A 23,599-nucleotide genomic window follows, 5' to 3' on the forward strand; every position below is an offset into this window, starting at 1 on the left:
TTGTTTGTTTGCGCAGGAGAACTTCCTGGCTGATCGTACTCATTCGCACTGTTGAAATGGATCAGAGCAGCATAAGAGGAAGGTACCAACATAAACAGCATCGCCAACCCAGATTTAACCCAAATTGCATGATTGGCTTGCATTAAAAGGAAAAAACAACAACCAGAATAACACTGTAAAATGTGCATGGTTAATATGAGTCTCCAGGTAATATAGTGCAAGCATAGTATCCAGGAAGGTTAAAACATCTCTATGTAAGGTTTTGGTTTTAAGATGGTTAGATTTTTCACAAAATTATGAGCTGGAAATGTTGAGGAAGATGGGTTTTGCTCTGAGTTTTTGCTAAAAAATATTTCCAGTGAGGTCTTTCTGTAATTTGGGAAACATTTCTTTCCTATTCTGGATTCTCTGATCTGATGCCCGGACACATGAGCAGCTGGACAGTAAGCGAGACCCTTCGCATTATCCTAACACCCAGTGGGATTTGATAAGACTGATCGGGCAATCCTATAAATGTCTACACTACCCAGAAGTATGTCCCATTGACTTCTGTAAGACTTACTCCTAGGGGAAATTGTAGTACTTACTTAGGTGCAAGCCCCAAGTGAGCTTGAGCTTGCTGGTCCTTGATTCTGATAGGATTGCATTATATCCCAATCTTAACACCAAATATATCAGATTGTACTGAATAAGAAGAAGAGCCCACAATATATTTTGCAATGCGAGTGGGAAATGACCATATCATTTCTAAAGGAGAGTATGGGCAAAGGAAATTATCACAAAATTTGTTGTTGTTGTTGAGTCGTTCAGTCGTGTCCGACTCTTCGTGACCCCATGGACCAGAGCACGCCAGGCACGCCTATCCTTCACTGCCTCTCGCAGTTTGGCCAAACTCATGCTAGTAGCTTCGAGAACACTGTCCAACCATCTCGTCCTCTGTTGTCCCCTTCTCCTTGTGCCCTCCATCTTTCCCAACATCAGGGTCTTTTCCAGGGAGTCTTGTCATGAGGTGGCCAAAGTACTGGAGCCTCAACTTCAGGATCTGTCCTTCTAGTGAGCACTCAGGGCCGATTTCCTTGAGAATGGATAGGTTTGATCTTCTTGCAGTCCATGGGACTCTCAAGAGTCTCCTCCAGCACCATAATTCAAAAGCATCAATTCTTCGGCGATCAGCCTTCTTGATGGTCCAGCTTTATTTATCACAAAATAAACCAGGGCTATTCACATCAGTGCTAGAAATAGGTTGGAGCTAAGGTGGTTTTGTTGCCCGCCCACCCGCCCCGGACCTTGTCCATTACAGTTTGTAAAATCAGGTAGGACTGGACATTTGAACCTTGAAGGTGGCTAATGCCTCTGTGAGTGAAGGTATGAACCCCAATAGCTTGAAGAAACTTAATTCCTATCTCATGGTTTCTGATAACTACCCCAGCATTTGGGGGCAAGCTATTGGAGTGGGTGGTTCTTCTCAGCTCCAGGTAGCCTGTGATGTTGCAGGTTGTTTTGATCCATTCCAGTTCAGCTTCATGCCTGGTTCTGGGATGGAAACAGCCTCGGCCACCCTGGTGAATGACTAGCCCAGTGGACTAGCCCCTGGACTTCTCAGTGGCTTTCGGTATCACCCAGCCTAGTATTTCTCCAGATCAGTTGCCTGGATGAGGCCTGCTTCCAGTTTTTGTGGATTTGAAGTCTCAGAATGTGGTGCAATTGCCCTCCAGGTTCCTTTCTGTCTCCAGGAGAGCCAGTGTGGTATAGTGGTTAAGAGTGGTAGACTCGTAATCTGGTGAACCAGGTTTGATTCCCTGCTCCTCCACATGCAGCTGCTGGGTGACCTTGGGCTTGTCACACTTCTCTGAAGTCCCTCAGCCCCACTCACCTCACAGAGTTTTTGTTGTGGGGGAGGAAGGGAAAGGAGAATGTTGGCCGCTTTGAGACTCCTTAGGGTAGTGATAAAACGGGATATCAAATCCAAACTCCTCCTCCTCCTCCTCCTCCTTTTCTTCCCTTCTACATGAAATGACTTGGGAAACTCGACTGGAGGTTTGGGCTGATGTGAGGACGATGCCTGCTTGTCTGCTTGTTACTGAGCTGTGCTCTGATGTTTTTGTTGTACATATGCATTGAATTATGGTATTTGTGGAGCTGGTTTTTTGTGGATTATTTTTACCGGCTTCTTTAAAATAAAAAACCTGTTGTAACTGTATTAATTGTACTCTGTCTTGGGACCTCTGCCACTTGGTGAGAGGTGACATAAAAACATTTTAAGCACATAAGTAAATGAATGAATGAATAGATGTCTTTTTGAACTGGATTTGTTTCTCTTTCTGATCTTTGCTCGTTTCCAAGCACAGTTCAAAATGTTGGTGCTGACCTTTAAAGCCCTAAACGGCCTTGGCCCAGTAGTAGTAGTAGTAGTAGTAGTAGTAGTAGTAGTAATTATTTATTATTTATTATTTATTCCCCAGCCACTCTGGGCGGCTTCCAACAGAATATTAAAATGCAATAGTCTATTAAACATTAAAAGCTTCCCTAAACAGGGCTGCCTTCAGTATACGTGAAGGAGCACCTCCACCCCTATTGTCCTGCCCAGACACTGAGGTCAAGCTCCGAGGGCCTTGTGGTAGTTCCCTCCCTGCGAGCAGTGAGGCTACAGGGAAGCAGGTAGAGGGCCTTCTTGGTAGTGGTGCCCGCAGAGAGGGGAAGTACCTGGATTCTTTGTGGTCAGCATTTTAACCAAGTCTTTATCCACACTTCCTTTTGTCTCACTGCTTCCCGTGCCTGGGGAAACTGCTCTTTAGTGCTCAGCCAGAGAAAACAGTGATTTGGGTTCCCCCCCAGATTCATCACTCATCATCACTTTTAATTTCTATACCGCCTTTCTGGCTTACAATACTCAAGGCGGTTTACAAGCTGAAGAAACAAAAAATGTACATCTTATAACAATCTAATGCAATACAAAAACATGATAATAAAACATAGCTTTAAAATAAGCAATCAAATAAAGTAACGCTCAACAATCATTAGAATAGCATAGAATAATAATACCAGCATATAAAAATTAAACAGAAACCCACTCTTAACAATTACAATAAATAATTTCAGAACTACAATCAATATACAACAACGGCATGCCACAGTATATAAAATAATACAATACAAATTGAGAAACAGAGACTGGAGGGTGGGGCAAGGCAGGTGGAAGAAGGCCTTGCCTGATGGAGTCTCTTGCCATTTCTTCCGATCTATGGCTAGAGTGGGGTTTCCCTTGGAAAGGAGCAGGGCAAGGGGAAAACTGCTCGGACGCATGCTTTCTAAGCGCAGCGCAAGCAGAAGTGTAGATAGAAGGTAAAGGGACCCCTGACCATTAGGTCCAGTCGTGTCCGACTCTGGGGTTGTGGTGCTCATCTCACATTACTGGCTGAGGGAGCCGGCGTACAGCTTCCGGGTCATGTGGCCAGCATGACAAAGCCGCTTCTGGCGAACCAGAGCAGCACACGGAAACGCCGTTTACCTTCCCTCCAGTGTGGTACCTATTTATCTACTTGCACTTTGACGTGCTTTCAAACTGCTAGGTGGGCAGGAGCTGGGACTGAGCAACGGGAGCTCACCCCGTCGCGGGGATTCGAACCGCCAACCTTCTGATCAGCAAGCCCTAGGCTCTGTGGTTTAACCCACAGCGCCACCCGCGTCCCCGCGGAATCCTTTTGCCCAAGGGACAGATGACAAAACATTCAACCAAATGTACGAGAAAACCTAAGCAAGCAGGGAATGACTTTGAATTCCCAAATCTACTCTTTAACTATGCAGTTTAACAGCAGGCAATATCAGAATGACTAAAAGAGCAACATAAATTCTGCCAGCTATTATGAAAGCAATAAGCTGTTCTGGCACTTTTTAAGTATTTTTCTTCTTCTGGGCAACAGTTAATTGAAGGATGGGTAATATATATATATATATATATATATATATATATATATATATATGCGCAATAATGGGGCGGTTCCATTTAGTTCCAAAAGAATTATAATAATAATAATAAATTCAACCAGTTATATAGAAAAGTAATAGCCGGCACAATTGGTCAGAGATTTATCCTCCTGATAGGTTGAGGGATATAGCGAATTCTATCCAATACTTCCCATTGACGCAACTGCAGAAGCATGCAATGTAAAGAGACCTGTAGGCCCAGAAAGAATTTGCATAGCTGGAGATTTCACCTTGTTAAAGACCTTTCCCGCCAGAGCTCAAAGCTGCTTCTAGCATTGTCTTGGCTCCAGCAGGTATTTTTGGCACACAGTCTTGCCTCATGTAGCTTTATGAGTTTGCTCTTCCCTTAGGCAGCAGAAAGTGGCTTGGCTCAGGCAGTGTCTTTTGGTAACTAGTAAGGAGCGATACATTAGATACATTATCATTTTTTGTGTGTGATATGTGTCTGTCTGTCTGTCTGTCTATCTATCTATCTATCTATCTATCTATCTATCTATCTATCTATCTGCAGGGATTTTCTGCCATTTGGATTTGATGCCCAGGCACCAACATTCCTGCTTTTGGGCTGCACCAAAACTCACAGGACTCTGAGAATCCCAACGATAATTTGTTGGCGAAGCAACAGCATGCAACCTAGGGGAGTGTTTCCTGTGCTCCTTGCGTGCTCCTGGCATGGGCTCACGTGTATGCAAAAGCCATCATGAGTCACAGATTCCCATATTAAAATGTTTGTTTTCAAGGTTAAATTTATACCGGGTGTACCACTATAAGCAGTTAAAATTACACTGTGGCCTTTAAATGTTTTTATAATAGAATTAACCTCCATTTAGCTAACGTACCTGAAGCGTTTTAAGAAGAAAATGCTGAAGTGCGTATTTAAACCCCGTGCCGAGGGGTCAGCTATGCAAAAATGTGCAAAAATGTATACCAAGCCAGTTGAGTTTGCCCATGCCTTCCTCTTTGATTGCCCTGTTACTATTTTGCTAGTTCTCCCTTATCTCTCTTCTCTTATATCTCAACACATCCCTATCTATGGCCCTCCAGTGCCACCACCCTCAACAGCCTGGAGCAGAGGCGCCAGGTTGTCCCCAAAATTGAGGGGTCCCAGCGTGTGCTTGATTCAGAGTGGGCCCCTCCCCTCCCCTCCCCTGTGATGACCTTTGATTCCCTCCCTTGTTCCCAATGTAGATCTTTATCCAGTGCTGGATTTACGTACAGTGGTACCTCGACTTACAAAATCAAGCCGTTCCGAAGGCGTGCTCGTAAGTCAAAATCTTCATAAGTCGAAGGCGCCATCTCAGAATGGGAAAAAAATTCGTATGTCGAAGAAACCACATTCAAAACTTCGTAAGTCGAGGTATCGTGCCGCCGCTTTCCCTTCGTAAGTTGAAAATTTCGGAGGCGGCGGCCATTTTTTCGCTTCCGGAGGTCATTCAGAAGTCGAAAAAATACGGAAGTCGAGGTACCACTGTATAAGCTAAACAAGCTATAGCTTAGGGCCCCACTCTCTTGGGGGTCCCCAAAAAATTTAAAGGAAAAAAAAACCTGGATGTACATTTCCAAAATAATAAGATAAAAAACAAATAAAATAAAACCTACATACAGCAACAGTGTTTTGTGTTGTGTAGGCTCCTATGATGTAAGTAATGGGCCCCGCCTGCTAGCCTGCTCCCTAAAATATCACTGGTTTGCTCATTTCTATATATAGGGTGCCTACATTCTGCATGTGCAAATGGCTTTAGATTCCTATGAGGTCCATAAACTACCATATAGCATATATTCAACACAAAAACAGTGACAATTTGTTGTTGACAAAGGGCAGCTGGACATAGAAAGGGCCCCATTACCTTCAGTAGCATAGGGCCTCATCAAACCTAAATCCGGCCCTGTCTTTATCCCACTCCCTTGGTCCTAATGTAGGTCTTCAGTCGCCCCTTCTTCCCTGGCAGGATGTGTGTGCTATTTTGTGGTTCGCCTCAGGTGCCCAAGTGTCTTGGGCTGGCCCTGATTCATGTTTCCCCAATGTATCCAGAGTTTCTACTCCAGGGGTAGGCAACCTAAGGTCCGTGGGCCGGATGCGCCCAATTGCCTTCTCAATCCCACCCGCAGACGGTCTGGGAATCAGTGTGTTTTTTCATAAGTAGGATGTGTTCTTTTATTTAAAATGCATCTCTGGATTATTTGTGGGGCCTGCCTGGTGTTTTTACATGAGTAGAATGTGTGCTTTTATTTAAAATGCACCTCTGGGTTATTTGTGGGGCATAGGAATTCGTTCATTATTTTCCCCCAAAATATATTCTGGCCCACCACATGGTCTGAGGGACGGTAGACCGGCCCACGGCTGAAAAAGGTTGCTGACCCCTGTTGTACTCTCTAAAATATAACAAGCTGGAAAATGGAGGCTCTCTCCCAGCCACTGAGAGACCAGGCCATTGGAAAGATGTCTTGCCCTTCTAGGACAGGCAAATTTATCTTGTGATCCTCAGATGATGCAGTCGGATTAGGCTTTATTAAACCTCCTGGGCCTTTTAGGACAAGGATTCAAGATTCTCCTGTTTTCCTTTTGTCCATTCCATCACTGCATGTGATCCTCACTTATTCAAGTGAGCGCAGGGTGTGTGTATTTTCTATTGGCTGGAGCAGAATCACAATTTCCTCTTTCGAGCGTCCAGGGCAACTGATATTTATAGACTTTTTCCTTTCCTCTTCCTGCTGAGCAGCCTCCCAGCTCAGTACTTTGAAGTGTCATCTATGTTTACCCACTTTTTATTGCATGTTATGGCTAACCCCTGCTGCTGCTCCTTTTTTTAAACCTGAGCCAAAACCAGTTTCTGGAGGCTGCAGTTGGAATTGTTATGAGAATATAGGCCTACTGCCCGGCAGATTTCAGACAACAGACTTTGCACCTGTTCTCCTAGTCAGGCTGAAAGCACCTGAAATTTAATGTCACTGCCCTGTGTCAAATGTACTGTATATGGTAATTTTTTAATTTGGGCTGTACCTCCAAGGAGAAATGACTCCTTTGTGTAAGTGATGAGCTATTTTCTGTTTGGAGTTGCCTCTTGCACCAGGAAGCACAAATTAGGGAGGCTTGCATTAATACATGAAGTAAATGAACTCCAAGATCCGCAAGCCTCTTGACAAATGCTTTTAAGATTGCACATGGCTACTATATATATTTTTCAATTCTGGTGATCATAGAATCATAGAATTGTTGAGTTGGAAGGGACCACAAGGATCATCTAATCCAACTACCTGCAAAGCAGGAATCTTTCGCCCAACGTGGGACTTGAACCCACGACCCCGAGATTAAGAGTCTCATGCTCTACCAACTGAGCTATCTCTCAGGGGTAATCTGTCTAGTGATTTCATTGTGGTTTCATTGTCCCTATGTAATTTGCCCTGGGACCTTTGGGTAGGGCTGCCATACATCTGATTTTTTTTTGCACATATACAGTATGTGATCTGTCCGTTGGAAATAGCATCCATGCGTTAATTTCTGAAAACTGGCAAAACTGTCCAGGGAAACACGAGCATATGGATATGGTGAATTTCCTAATAAATAGCTCAAAAACTTTTTCTTTCTTTCTTTCTTTCTTTCTTTCTTTCTTTCTTTCTTTCTTTTGCAAAAGAAGCGCTCAACAACCCTGGCAAAAAGGAAAAAGGAACGGTCACTTCTTGAATTATTGCAACCCAACCTTTGGGCAAAGGGGAGGCAATATGTCTCATAAATAAATAACTGGTCGGGTGGAAGCCGAGGAGCCCAACCGTAGGTGGAGTCAGTGCAAATGACTGGTGGATCCAGCTAATTCTGTTTTTGCCCCCATCCTCCTCCCTGCTGAGTTTTGCAAGGGCAAAACTGAGACTGAAGAGGAGGAAGCAGATTGCCAGGGCAGCTTGCTGGACTGGTTGTCAGAAAGGAGGCAGGTGGGTTTGGAGGAATCGAGATGGAGGTTGTTGGGGGCAGTGCCCCGCTTGCCCTAAACGGGCTACAGGTAGCCTCCACTGATAGTTCATTTGGACTTCCCTATGTGTCCCAGGAGACTGTTGTCTTTTTGGTGCCACGTCAAGCCTTTTGATCTGCTCAGGTGTTTCGATACCATTTATTTTATTGGTAGAGATTTTAAGTGGGTTTAACATCAGCGCTGTCGCAAATTGCTCTGCTGTTTCAAAATTTTCATGAGAGGTTCGCGACTTTAGTTTCAGACTGCTGTGGAAATCCTTTTGAGAGTTGAAGAGGAAGGTACAAATGTTTGCTCCCCCAAAAAAAGATTTGGGAGGGTGCGGGGACACCCCCCCAAATGCGTAGTAGCTGTGCCTGTTCTGCCTGAATCCATGGATCTTTCTCCAGCGCAGAGCAGAGGGGAATAATAATAATAATAATAATAATAATAATAATAATAATAATAATAATTCTGAGAAGATTTATAAAAAGGCAACTGTAACAAAATGAATTATTGTGAAAATAAGAGGTGTTTTTTTTATAGGGGGGCAATTTTGTCCTTGCTCAGGACACCATATTATTGAAGTCCATACCTGCTCTCTGGATCCATGGGGTGTCCCCCCAAAAACAGACCTCAGTGCTGGGTCCAGCTGCCACTCCCATCTTGGAGACAGTATGCAGCCAATATAGCCATCATGCCTGGCAGACACTAATATTCTTTTCCTCCTTGAATTAGGGTCTTTGAGATTTAGGGAATATATAGCTGTTCTTTCAGTTTTGCACAAGCCTATTAATAATCACCGCCGAAGAATTGATGCTTTTGAATTATGGTGCTGGAGACTCTTGAGAGTCCCATGGACTGCAAGAAGATCAAACCTATCTATTCTCAAAGAAATCAGCCCTGAGTGCTCACTGGAAGGACAGATCCTGAAGTTGAGGCTCCAGTACTTTGGCCACCTCATGAGAAGAGAAGACTCCCTGGAAAAGACCCTGATGTTGGGAAAGATGGAGGGCACAAGGAGAAGGGGACGACAGAGGATGAGATGGTTGGACAGTGTTCTCTAAGCTACTAACATGAGTTTGGCCAAACTGCGAGAGGCAGTGAAGGATAGGCGTGCCTGGCGTGCTCTGGTCCATGGGGTCACGAAGAGTTGGACACGACTGAACGACTGAACAACAACAACAATTAATAATCACTGTTCAGGTTTCTTGCTTTTTTGGGGGGGCAGTGGCATCTAAATCTTGTGTCTCCGCTTCAGTATCCTTATGCAGCTGCTGTTCCTTCCAATGGGGCTTGGGCAGGAGCAGTGCCAGATTTACATACAAGCTAAACAAGCTATAGCTTAGGGCCCCACTCTCTTGGCCCCCCCCCCCAAAATGAAAGGAAAAAAACACCTGGATGTACATTTCCAAAATATAAGATAAAAAACAAATAAAATAAAACCTACATACAGTAACAGTGTTTTGTGTTGTGTAGGTTCCTATTTTGTTATGTGCAAAAGGCTTTAGATAGCTATTAGGTCCATAAATTACCATATAGCAGGCACGTCCCAACAGGTAGATTGTGATCTACCAGTAGATCACTGGATGTCTGTGTTAGATCACTGATAGATCAGTGACTCTCCCCAAAGAAGCTCAACAACGTTGGCTCCCCTAAAAAAAAGCTCAAAATTTCTGTCCTGCACCCCTCAAAAAACGGGCCTTCCTCATTCCTAAAAAAACTCAACAACTTAGACCTGAACTCCTCAAAAGGGGGTAGATCACTGCCAGTTTTTAACTCGGTGAGTAGATCGCAGAGACAATTTGTTGTTGACAAAGGATAGCTGGGCATATAAAAGACCCCATTACCTTCAGTAGCTTAGGGCCTCATCAAACCTAAATCCGGCCCTGGGCAGGAGAAAAATAAGTGGTCCCTGCTAGATGCTTTCTTTCTTGATAAAATAATAAAAACAAGTCCTCATAATGCGCTCTTGCAGATCCACTTGGGTCAACATCAAAGCCTAAAAACTGGGTCTGGCCAGGTGCTGTTGTTCAGACAAAGGATCTTGGTTTCCACTGCAAAGGCTTTGGGTGGTCACCTTGCTTGGCACATGCTCCACATGGCTCTCTGGGTAAAAGAGCAAAGGAAGGTGTTTTCTGAGCACTGCTGTCTGTAGGACTTTCACCATCTCTTTTTCTTGTCAGGGCAAGGAAGGCACCATGCAGAGAGAGAGGGAGGGAGGGAGGGAGAGAGAGAAGCATGAGGCAGAGATCTGTTGCACAGGCAGGAAACTTGCTGCTTGCTGTTAAGAGTCGTATCCTCCAAGAACTCCGCTTTCCCAAGTGCCAGGAACAGGGGATACTTTGGGAGAAGCCCTTTGAGGTTCAGAGCCTGAATCACGGTGGGAAGAAATGTGTTCGAAAGTGGCAGGAACTCCTCTTCCGTAGGCTTCAAAGAGGAAATCACTTCTGATTGCCAGAGTCTGAAGCTGGTAATTTAATAGGGAAACTCTGCGTCTCCTATTGGGTTGGCGTTACTTCCCTGTGTATTGATTTTTTCCACCCACCCCCAGAGCCCGTTTAAAAAAATATATGCACAAGGATATTGAAAGCAGAAACTTCTGGTGTACGGTTTGGATGAAAGGGAAAAGGGAGGTGGGCGAGTGGATGGGTGGGTGTGGGGGGAATGTGGTGTGTGTGCCCACGTCAACTTTTGCTGGAAAAGTCACGTCAAGCCTATAAACACTGCAAGATGCAGAGAAGCCAAGTGTCCTGCTGTGTTTCCCCTGGTCTTTCCATCTGTGCCTGCCGGAGGAGGAGGAGGAGGAGGAGGAGGAAGAAGAAGAGAGGGCAGCGCGGGCGAGAGCAGGACCCACTTCTCTCGGAAAGATAAAGCAAACACACAAACCAGCCAAACCCACAGCTGGGTGCAAAGACAAAAATCTCCTGCCTATAGAAAACAGAATGAAAATTTAAACACTGCTCCCTCCCCCATGAATAACATTATTTGTTTTGCAGTTGTTATAAGGAAAAACTACTCCTTTCCCTTATGAGGCATCCAAGAGCCCGTATAAAGTCGGTTCCCTATCATTAGGACAAAATAACAGAGGCCAACCAGAGAATATTGAGAAGCAAAGCGGCTAGAAAGCCTGATCTTTATTAAACTGTTGCAACAGGTTCCTCACTCACCACATGCAGAGAGGGAGGAGAACCCGGAACAATGGTGCGCAAGCCCTTATATAGACTTTTGAAATTACCCACCTTGTAGCCCAAGACCCCCCCCCCCAAAAACCCCATCATACATACATCACAGAAGGAGGCAGTCTACAGCAGAAATCCTGTCTGCCAGGATACCTGATAATGGTCACTGATTGCCTTACCTGGGCAGCCTGGCCATTCTTTTGTGATGGTTAATACTTTAGTTCCTGAATTCAGGTCACAGACTCACCCTATTCATGCATAAATACGCCCTTAAGACAGAAGAGGAATATTTGAGGTCATTGGGAGAGTCAAAACAGCTTCAGGACTGTTCTCCTGTACTATTTCAGACACTTGGTTTATATACTTATATATGTGTTTGCCTTGTAAATTTATGAACATGTATTTTAAATTCGAGACCTTAGAATTCTTATAACCCAATTTTATTGATTCCACCGACACTTTAAACAGTTGGGGGACCCCAATACCTGTAGGAGTCACAGGAGCCAACTCCTTGGGCCCAAGGTTCCTTTAGCCCCCTCAATAAAATATTTTAGGGGGCTACTCCCCTCAAAGTTGATGGGCATTACCATTCAGGGTGTCACTTACCTGGGCCCCCCAATATTTTATTCAAGTTGGCACCCCTGGTAGGAGTGCTTCTTCCTAGACTGGCTTTCCTGTGTCTTAGGTTCTTCAGGGGAGGCTTCTAGTTGGGTAAACTTCATTAGGTGACAATGTGGGACAGAGTCTTCTCTGGGCTGGCACCGCCTCTGTAGGAGACCTTTCCATTAGGGGCATGTGTGACTGGAACCAACACAAAAAGTCATGTAAGCAGCAGGCCAACACTCATTTAAAAGGAATTTAAAAATACAAAATTGATCAGACTCTGTTCTCATCTCATCTCATCTCATCTAATATCTAATCTAATCTAATATGTTCTAGTCTCTTCTGCTTTTGTGCTTTGTAATGGCCTCTGTAGTTTTCATGGATGGTGCTCCCTCCCCCCAGTGGTCTTATATTGGATTTGTTTGTTTCATTTTTCTTCATCTACAGGGGTATCTCTGTAGATGAACGGCAGTCCAGAAGCCTGCTTTTGCTTCTTTAAGGCTGCCACCTTGCATAAACTTACCTTGGTAAAAGACTCACTCCATCTAACAGCCCATATATACTTTCATGTAAGCAAAAATAGGCTTGTGCCACAGGTATTTCACCAGGTCAAAAGCCCTTTAATTGAGATCGGGAGAGAAATGTTTTCCAGTGGTCCCAATTTGTTCAGTCGTTCAGTCGTGTCCGACTCTTTGTGACCCCATGGACCAGAGCACGCCAGGCACGCCTATCCTTCACTGCCTCTCGCAGTTTGGCCAAACTCATGTTAGCAGCTTCGAGTGGTCCCAATAGCTATACTTTAAAAACAAGTTGCCGCTCAGAATAACTTAAATAAATTGCCACCCAACGCCTTTGTGTGAAACGAAATAAATAATATACTTCTCACTGCCTAAGTCACCATTGTTCCTGATGTTCAGGAGTGGAGGAACCTTCTGAAAAGCAAGCAGCTACTGTATATGTATATACCGGTAGATACTCTATAAGCCATAGTCTTCCTCTTTCAAAACCGCAGATATGAAGCTCTAGGCTTTTTAAAATAGCCTCCACTTTGGGCATTGATGGATTGTGTGATTCCACCAGGGGGCAGTGGTGGCCACCAACTCAGATATGGTTTTAAAAGAGGATTAGACAAATTCATGGCGGATAAGGCTGCCAATGGCTTCTACCCACAATGGATAGGTGCTACATCCGCCTTAGGAGGTAGTATGTCCCTGACCACCAGTTGCTGAGAATCGCAAGTAGAAAAAGTGCTATTGCACTCCGTCAGGTCCTGCTTGCAAGCTTCCCATGGGCTTTGGCCATTGTAAGAGAAGATTTTACTTTCTTGGGCTCCATGATCGCTGCAGATGGTGACAGCAGTCATGAAATTAAAAGACGCCTGCTTCTTGGGAGGAAAGCAATGACAAACCAAGACAGCATCTTAAAAAGCAGAGATATCACCTTGCCGACAAAGGTCCGTATAGTTAAAGCTATGGTTTTCCCAGTAGTGATGTATGGAAGTGAGAGCTGGACCATAAACAAGGCTGATCGCCAAAGAATTGATGCTTTTGAATTATGGTGCTGGAGGAGACTCTTGAGAGTCCCATGGACTGCAAGAAGATCAAACATATCCATCCTTAAAGAAATCAGCCCTGAGTGCTCACTGGAAGGGCAGATCCTGAAGTTGAGGCTCCAATACTTGGCCACCTCATGAGAAGAGAAGACTCCGTGGAAAAGACCCTGATGTTGGGAAAGATGGAGGGCACAAGGAGAAGGGGACGACAGAGGATGAGATGGTTGGACAGTGTTCTCGAAGCGACTGGCATGAGTTTGGCCAAACTGTGGGAGGCAGTGGAGGATAGGGGTGCCTGGCGTGCTCTGGTCCATGGGGTCACGAAGAGTCGGACACGACTGAACGACTGAACAACAACAACAACAAAGAGAAGGATGCTGGACTGGATGGGCTGCTGGCCTGTTCTAGCAGACTCTTCTTGTATATTTAGGCCCTCCAGATGTTTGGAATGGCAACTCTCAGCCCCAGCCAGCATAGCCATACTGGAGGGTACCAAGTTGGGAAGGCTGTTGTAAGGCATGGTAAAAGGTAAAAGGGACAGGGGTGGCGCTGTGGTCTAAACCACTGAGCCTCTTGGGCTTGCTGATCAGAAGGTCAGTGGTTCGAATCCCCACAACGGAGTGAGCTCCTGTTGCTCTGTCTCAGCTCCTGCCAACGTAGCAGTTCGAAAGCACGCCAGAGCAAGTAGATAAATAGGTACCACTGTGGCGGGAAGGTAAGCAGCATTTCCGTGCGCTCTGGCTTCCGTCACAGCGTTCTGTTGTGCCAGGAGCAGATTAGTCATGCTGGCCACATGACCCAGAAATCTGTCTGTGGACAAACGGAAGCTCCCTCGGCCTGAAAGCAGAGATGAGTGCCGCAACCCCATAGTCGCTTTTGACTGGACTTAACCGTCCAGGGATCCTTTACCTTTACCTTTAGTAAGGCATAAGGCACCACCATAGTAAGATGGCTCAGGCTTGAGCCATGGCACCCAAGGGACCTTTGCTGTTGGATAGCTGAGCCGTTTCCTTTGGTAATTCCAAGCAGAGACGAATAACTTGTTTCCACCTTGGTCCCAATTTTTGCATTCATAGCTGTATTAAGTATCCGATAAAGTTGTGGCCGGTTTAATTCCCACACCCACCTCTCGCTGCCATTCTGCAGTGCTAGAGCTTGCAGTCATGGCAGCTATACAAATCAAAACAGTGCAGCCAATGGCAAACTGAGAGATACCTTAAGGGATTTCCAATCGTTTGTGTTGAAATTTTGCCCACTATGTGTTTGATAGCTTGGGATTTTTAAGGGTAGCATATGAAGTTGTTCCAGCTGTAGAAATTTGCTTGGTGTGAGTGTGTGGGTTTGAGTTTGATGGCAGTTTCCTTCACCCCACCCCACCCCCCCTTTTAACTTGCTCGGTTTGAAGAAGGAAGAATCTCCCCTGGGATTTGATTGATATGGATTTGGCAGCTGTAAATTGCTCACAGCACGCTGCAAAGTCTGTCCTGCGAGAGGTATGTTCAGTTCCATTGAGATTTCATGGTTGGGGAAAGGAAGCTTTGTAAGAGAACAGAGCAGATGTGTCTTTCAGCTGGCTCATGCCTGTGCCTTTTGCAGCGAGCATTTTCCTGGACTGCGTTGATCTCCTGGCAAGCTTGTAGAAAAGATGGCTCTGAAGAATCGTATTGAGGATGAACTTTAAACTTGGGGTGTGGGTGGGAATCCAGAGTGCTACAGAAGTGTTAATGCAAGCAGATTCAATGTTAGAAAACTTCCCAACAGTAGTTGCTCAGAACGGTTGTGCAGAATCTTGATACTCCCCTAGTGGCAATTTTTTTAAAAAAAATATACATATCTTTACAAACACAACATTGTGTCAAAGAAGTTAAAAGGAAGCTTGTTCTGACTGCAATTTAAAACTCTTTCAAGGCATTGCATTCTTTTGCAGAAGGTCATGCAAGGGCATTGTTAATACATTATTGTGTGTGACATGAGAGAAACAGCTAGATTTGCAAGATTGTGATTTCCCCGTGATGTGAAATGCAACTGTAAGGGCTATTATCTTTGCAAATATAACCGCAAAGCAACAAACACCAAGTTGTGCTCTGAGTGGGGAAGAGCACCCCTTTGTGTTTTTGGCATGTGTGTGTGGTGGGAAGGCACTGGTAGCTGAGGTGAACAACCCTTGTCACAATTGTTTTGTCAGCATGTGAGTTGTGGGTTCAGGGGCTACAGATGCAACACTTTCAGAGCAACACCCCCCTTTAAATTATGTTGGTTGTAGCTGCAATCCTGCTTTGGCAGCTGGGAAAGCTGGACAAATTCATTGAAGATGAAGGTAGTGTCTTGCTTCAGTGGTGGGTGCAGGAACTGGTTTGCTCCTTTTTAAAAGGTCATTTTAATTTTGCTACGTATTATATGTACACAGGTTAAAATTAAAGCATGTAGAGTTTAAAAAATCAGGTCCAAGCAGTATCTTAACAGGTATACTGTAGGAGCTTCACTGGTTACCAATTTTTTTTTTTGTGGTGCTGGTTTTTACTTGCAAAGCCTTGACTGGCCTGAGTCCAGGATGGCTGAAGGGTCATCTCCTCCCATGTGTAGATGTGTGGCGTCCAGCTGTGGTATGGTACAACTCATACTGCTTTTTAGCCTGAAGTTTTCCCCTAAAGCAGTGAACAACATCAATATTAATACAAAAGAAACACACAATGAAAGTATGATACATAAAAGACAACAATCAAAACAACATAAAATGGCAGCAGGATTTTCTTTTTCTTTTTTCGAAATCATTTTTATTTGGTTTTACACATACAAAGTTATACACAAATAAAAAACGAAAAACATATCCATATAAAGAGATTCCTTCGAATCTCCAGATTTCCTCCCACCCTTCCATGGAGTCCCCTTTTAAACATTTATTACTGCGTATTCTTCCATACTCCAATTTTTATATCAAACCGTATTGCCCATGGTAGTTGTTACATTACAAGCGAGATCAAAATCCTGCTAATGTTTCCATCTCCTCACAGTGGTCTCCTAAATAACTTGTAAAATTTCCCCATTCTTTTATAAAGTTATTGTCCTCTTGATTTCTGAGTTTTCCAGTCAGTTTTGCCATCTCGGCATAGTCCATCAGCTTGGTTTGCCATTCCTCTCTGGTAGGGACTTTGTCTTCTTTCCATCTCTGGGCAAGTAACATCCGGGCGGCTGTTGTTCCATACATAAAAAAGTCTTTTCTATTCCTTTGCGATGTCTGTACCTGTAATTCCTAATAGAATAGCTTCTGGTTTCTTAACAAAGGTTATTTTAAGCAATTTTTTTCATTTCGTTATATATCATCTCCCAGAAAGCTTTTATTACCTTACAAGTCCACCACATATGATAAAAGGTACCTTCCTTTTGGCAGCAGGATTTTCAACATCATGAAAAGAACCAGAATGTCCCAAGGAAGGTGCTGCATAGCAGAAGCAGCTTTTGAACTCTCTTCCATTTCTGATGTCTAGACTACCTGTGATCCACCTGGAGAAGGAACTGGCAAACCACTCCAGTATTTTGCCGAGAAAATTCCATGGACATAAAAAAGGAGAAGCTTTGAGAAGAAATTGAGAGTTTCCAAGGCATGCTCTGCTTCATGGGGTTATGGAGAGTCAAACATGACTAAGACGACCAAACAACAAATTTCTGATGTCAGGGGCTGGTTGGATGAGGAAGAGTGGTGGGAGCCACTTGCCCAAGAGCCCCTCAGGGAGGGCACAGAAGATGATGATGTAGAGCCTGGATCATGGTGGTGGGACATGGAAGAGCAGTCTGGGGAAGGGGCGAGCTGGGAGGTGCTAGAAGCATGGGGTCTGAGCAGTCAAGCGGGGTCAAGAGAAGGTGGTCTTCCAGGACAGTATTAGAGGCTGAGAGTCACAGTGTGAGTGAAGACTTAGACAGAGAGGAGTCAGAGGTTGACCCGGCTACACAGCAGCAGGACAATCCCAGTCCTGCTGGCTCTCCTTTCCCTCCGACACTCTACTCAAGGAGAGTCCAGAACATTGCTGAGCAATGGGCCAGACAGGCCCAGAGCTTGCCCCCTTGATGTAGCCTTTGTCCGCTTGGGAGGAATCAAAAGAGGATCAACTCTGTTGTTATTTTCTGTTAATAAAAAGCTAATTGTATTCCATGTCTCCCATGCTTCCCTGCCCTGTGCTTGGCCTGGGCTCACTTGACAGCTCCTTGACATCTGGCAGACTTGGAGAACGAGAGGCTCCTGTGCTCTTCTGTATTACTCAAACCTGGCGCATCAACTGAGGGGCTTGTTTTAAGTACCTGAGTGGAAAAGACTGGCTGGTTAGCAGCTGGTAAAGAGACATACAGCAGCTCCCTCCTTTGGGTGACTCCTCTTGCAGAAGCCAGATTGCCCTCAACCATGGAGCCATTCTCTGTTTTGGTCCTGCATTGATAGGATTCATTCCCACTCAAGATCTTCTAGATCTTCAGATTCTTGGATCATTTATTAAGATTTTTTCTTTTGAGCCAGGCTTTTAGCCCTCATAATTTAGAGAGTTCTGCTGGCTTTGCATCATTCTCCCTGCTGTTAAGATAATGCTGCTTATTCCATTTGCCTTTTGCTTTGGGCTGTTTTATTGGGGTTTGGTTTTTCTCCTTGTTGGCCATATTATTAGCCACTTTGAATGCTCGTTTGAGCTGAAAAGCAAATGATACACCCTAAAATCAATTCATAAAAAGCCCTTGCCCAAAGGCTGACTACCTAAGCAAAGATGAGATGCAGGAGAGAACAGGAAGGGATGATGGGAACAGGAAGTGATGTGAAATGGCCTTCCTCCTTGCCATAATGGAACCTTCATAATAGTTGTTGGAATTGTTGGCATCTGTCAAACCATCATAAGAGTGGAAAATAATGACAAGTTGAGGGAAGTTCCCTCGTTTGCTTTATGGAAACATTAAGTTGCCAAATGCCAGGCCACAGAATTTAATCTTATCTCCATCCTTGTCTTTAGCAGACGATGGAGGTGGAAGCAGGAGACGTGATCAGCCTTCTACAATCTAGTCTCTTTCAACCAATATGACTGTGCTGACTGAGGCTGATGGGAACTGTACTCCAAAAGTTCTGGAAGAGACCAGGTTGGTGGAAGGCTGACCTATTGGTAAAACCAGCGGTTGGTTGATAGGACAGATACCAAAGTGCAGGAGCAAATGTTCAGTTAATCTGTAGTCTCTTAGGGTTTCTGCCTTTTTATTTTTAAAGCTTTCACTTATTGATTGAACTGGTTTTTGGCAGCTGTAAATGGCATGCTGCAAGGCCTCTCCTAAGAGATGCCTTCAGTTCCATTGAAGACTTTGAAACCTCCCTTCCCCCAAAAGGGACTTTTGGCAAGGGAGAAACACACTCTGTGCCACTGGACACCTGTTGTGAGGCATATTGCAGTGTGCTCAACATATGTGCCCAGCTGAGGGCTGGCAAAGTGGGAGGGTGGGAAACTCTCAGTTGACTTCCTATGGGGATTGACATCTGTGTGCATTTAATTCTGTGTGGAGGGCTTGTGCCCTAATTTTGGATGCAAGTTTGCATTGGGAATTCAGTGTAAATTTAACACATTAACTGCCATGGGCTTTGCCCTAATATTGCACGGGTTCATGCATCTATAGGAGCCCAAAAGTGTTAGAATGCATTATGTAAACATTAGAACAGACTATATAGAGACATAAATGGGACGCGGGTGGCACTGTGGTCTAAACCATTGAGCCTAGGGCTTGCCAATCAGAAGATTGGCGGTTCGAATCCCCGCGATGGGGTGAGCTCCCGTTGCTCTGTCCCAGCTCCTGCCAACCTAGCAGTTCGAAAGCACGTCAAAGTGCAAGTAGATAAATAGGTACCACTCCGGCGGGAAGGTAAACGGCGTTTCCGTGTGCTGCTCTGGTTCGCCAGAAGCGGCTTAGTCATGCTGGCCACATGACCCAAAAGCTGTACACCGGCTCTCTCGGCCAGTAAAGCGAGATCAGCGCTGCAACCCCAGAGTCATTCGCAACTGGACTTAACTGTCAGGGGTCTTTACCTTAATATAGAGCAGGGGTGGCCAACTCCCAAGAGGTTGAGATCTACTCACAGAGTTAAAGACTGGCAGTGATCTACCCCCTTTTGGGGGGTTCAGGTCAAAGTTGTTGAGCTTTTTTAGGAAGGAGATCCCTGTTTTGGGGGGTTACGTTAAAGTTGTTGGGTTTTTTTAGGGAAGAGGAAGGCCCCATTTTGGGGGGGCAAAAATGTTGAGCTTCTTTGTGGGGAGCCAGTGATCTACCACAGATGTCCAGTGATCTACCAGTAGATCATGATCTACCTGTTGAACGTGCCTGATATAGAGACATAGAGGGAAATCTATATCTTTGACCCAACTGACAGAAATTATTTGTTGAATTCCTTTTCTCATGAGAAACAATATAGGATTCCATTCTTTCTTAGGCAGGGAGGTTGCTTAAAAATCCAGAATAATTAGGTGATGTTTCATCAGCAGAACATTTTCTGTCAAATGACAAAAAATTCATTTTGCCTTCTTGAACCCCATGACTCGAAAACAGCTTTTGATAGCAGTTTTTGAGCAAACAACTGTGTAATATATTTCAGTCACACCCACGTCTGCCTGTCTCTTGTTCAGTCTTCTCTGATCATAGGTCTACTACGGAAAGCTGCTGTTACAAATGAAAACTATTTGATAAATTAGATGTGGCTGAATCATGGCAGTCTTGAGCACATTATAGCTGCACTGGCATAGTGCCTAAGAGATTAAGCTACAAATGAGGGATTCCCCAGCGGAAACTCCATTCATTCTCCCATGAACTTGTAAGGCTGGCATTAGGTAGGCTATAACCTCTCTGTCTTAGTCTCCATTCACAATAATCCTGACCTACCAGCCTGAGCTATTGCAAAGGTTATGGCCTTATAAGCTATCTGAAGTGTTTTGACAATCCAAACAAGTCAGGTGGGAGGCACAGAAACCCAAAAGAATGCAAAAAGAGAGCAACCAGTTCTCAAAAGTGCCAGTGATGGATGTTCATTGTAGGTTTCTTTCTTCAAATGTAGACTTAGAGCTTCTGAAGCAAGCTCCTTTGGGAGCCAAATGGGCAACAAGCAGAGTTTGTGTGATCTGCTTCAGAAAGTCTAGGCTTGCTGCTCAGGAAGAAACTTTATTTCTGAAATGTGTTGAGCTACAATAAACATTAACGGGTGTCACTTTTGAGAACTAGCTTCTACCTTTTTGCATTCTTTGTGAAGTATTTTGAATGCTCTAAAAAGCCAAATACAGTACTGTTCTTTGGAAGTAAGGCCCACTCTAATCCTTGGGACATCTTCCTTAAAAAAAAATGAATTAAAAAATTATTTTTTTAAATTAAGGTTTATAGAGAAAAATACAAAACCTAATATCTTTTCCCTTAAAAAAAACCAAACCAAGACTTTTATCTAGATACAATAAATACACAAAAAGGAAGGGAGGGAGAGAAAAAATAGAGAAAGAGGAAGAAAGAATGAAGAGTAGAAAAGAGGTTAAAAGAGAAACACAGGAAAATAAGATTTGGAAAATAAAGAACTTCCTATTCTTCATTTGTCTGCTATATAAAAACAATATTCACTTTCTATAAACAAATATTATCTTCAATCCTTAAATTCATATATCATTATTTCTTTTTTCTTTTTCATGCAAAAAGTCTATGTGAGCTTTCCAGTCCTTAACAAATGTTAAAGAAAATGACTTTTCTCTGATTAAACATGTCAATTTCACTTTTGAAAACTAGGTTCTCATTTTTTTGCATTCTTTGTGAAGTGTTTTGAACACTCTATATAAAAGCCAAGTACTATTCTCTAATCCCTGGGACATCTTTCAATTGATATGAACTGCTTACATTTCCTGCACTTGTGACTCCAATATATTCTGTATGAGAGTCACGCATTTTGGTTGCTTGTATATTTGTATTCTTGTTATAGTGACATGGATAATGCTTGTTAGATGGTTTGCTCTCATGTTTTTCAAAGCGGTCGATAGTTAAGTCAATGAAACATGGGATGTGGCAATATGGGATGTGTCATTTCATATTGGTGTCCGTGATAATCAGATTTTTGTTTAATGTGTACAAATTCTCTAGGCTGGTGGAAAACCATTTCCTTGCGCTAGCAATACATTGCTGAAGTTCTCACTTCCTATCTGTGCAAACGACCAATAAAAGGAAAGAAAACTGAATACTGCTTGTCTGTTTTTATTTATAAGTAAAAGGACTGGAGGCTTAACATTTTATCAAAATGAAAATCCTAGGGAGGGGCCAGTGATGTTGCTTAGAGTATATACTATTTTATTTATTACACTTGTATACCATCCAATAATACTTTCAGTGCAGTTTACAAGTATAAAAACATGTACTCCACCTTTCGGTTCACAAGGCAACTCACAATAATAAAAAATGAAACTGCAAGACGAACATGGAAACGATCACACCAAGAAGTAGCAAATAGCACTATAATGGAATCCAATAACATCACATTATGCTTGGTGAAATAGAACTAGCTCTTATGGCTCACTTGAAAGCCTTAATAGAGGGAACCAGCTGGGCATCTCTATGAAAGGGATTTACCAACCCAGGGGGCCATGACCAAGAGGGCCCTGTGCTGCCTTCCATCTTACCAAACCTCAGAAGGCCATGGAAATATTCACAACAGGGCCATGGCCTCCACAAACATTCGGTGTTTGCAGAGCAGTTTTGGAAAATGGTTTAGCACAAGGCATTTCTTTCGTTCAACCCCATTGTTCTGTTTCCCCCTCCTTTGTTAGCCAGACTTTTATATCCTAAGACCCCTGCAAAAATCTAGGTGTCCCTTGAAATAACAATTACTTTCCCAATAATTCTTCCCATATGTTCGCCATCCTTCCTTATGCAGCTTTAGTGCAATGTGGTTATTTTCTCAAGGAAGAAAAAAAATCATTGTTCCAGAAATTATAATAGAGGAACAAATAACATATATTTGCAAAGAAAGCTCTGCCAAAAAAAGCCCAAAACCAAAAGCAACACCCATTATTTCTGAGATACTAAAAAGAAGGAAAACAAGCGTTTTGTCTAAAAATACCTAACTGCAAGAGCAACATATGTGGCATGACATATGAGTAACCAGAACATTATTTCTCTGGTGTTGAGTGAATTTTCTTTCTTTCTTTTCCTCCCATCTCCAGTTGGAGTGCTCCATTATTGTGCATCCTGAATACATTTCTTGCTATTTATATTTTATATTGTGGGCAATTTCATACAGCTGCTTTAAAACTTAACGAAAATTCCAGATGTCATGTTAGGAACAGAAAACCAGAAACCAGATTGTAAATCACAACAATAGAATGCATATAATAAAAGAGATGCCATTTCACTCGTCTTTCTTTATTTTATTTTATTTTTTAAATCCTTATGCTGACTTTTCTTTATGCCTTCCTTCTGTGGGGAATTTTAGAAATTGATAGTTTGATCTGGTGTGCTCTCTCATTTGTTTAGATTCAGAGCAGAGTACGGGCTCAGACACTGAAGCATTGGCTGAGAGGACATCCTGCTCGTTTGACACGCACTCTGACCTCACACCCAGCGGCCCCATCTCTCAACCACCTCCTACCTCATCCATGGAGGAGATCCAGGTGGAACTGCAGTGTGCTGACCTCTGGAAAAGGTTCCATGATATTGGCACAGAAATGATCATCACTAAAGCAGGCAGGTAAGATGAAGGCATCCCCTCAGCACAAGACTCTGAGTTTCAATGTGCAGTTGGCTTAATGAAATAGAAAGGTTGTCACAGTATCGTCCGTGCATTGTCGCAAACTCATTTCCCAAGGATGTCAAGGATTGAAGCTTGGAATGGGACTTTCCCCTTACCATAATGAGCGTTCCCCACATCAAATGGGGTGCGCCTTTTGCGTGGTCACGAGTAGACCCATTGGATCACGGTGGCAGCTCCTGGCAGTTGGTCTGGCTTCGCCTTCCCCAGGTTGGTATACCTGTGGACTCCACCTACTCTAGCAGCAGCCCAATCCCGGCTGGCAGAGCCGTCTCATCCATAGAGGCCGGTGGCGCGGCGCGCCAGGGCGCTGGGCACCCCAGGGGCGCCCCCGCGAGCCCGCCGGCATACCGGGCTCCCCCTCCCCAACCCGCCCCCGCCCCCACAGGCAGGCGGGCACTCGCGCGCCGGCGGGCGGGCTGTAAGCCGCCCGCCCTCGCCTCCCGGAGCCCCAGCTGGAGCGCTGGAGCGGCGCGGGGCTTTGCGCGACCTTCCAGCACTCCAGCTGGGGCTCTGGGAGGCGAGGGCGGCCGGCTTGCAGCCCGCCCGCCCGCCCCTC

General features: G+C 44.2%; 1 protein-coding gene across 1 annotated transcript in view; it reads left to right on the forward strand.

Annotated features, from left to right (window-relative positions):
- TBX15 (T-box transcription factor 15) overlaps window positions 1-23,599 on the forward strand; it is a 98,642-nt gene that overhangs the window by 23,708 nt on the left and 51,335 nt on the right. Inside the window, 1 exon segment of the mRNA XM_033173460.1 lies at window positions 22,767-22,980. Within this exon segment, the coding sequence (XP_033029351.1) occupies window positions 22,767-22,980 (214 nt within the window).

This window comes from Lacerta agilis, chromosome 16 (genome assembly GCF_009819535.1).
Source record: "Lacerta agilis isolate rLacAgi1 chromosome 16, rLacAgi1.pri, whole genome shotgun sequence".
Classification (NCBI taxonomy): domain Eukaryota; kingdom Metazoa; phylum Chordata; class Lepidosauria; order Squamata; family Lacertidae; genus Lacerta; species Lacerta agilis.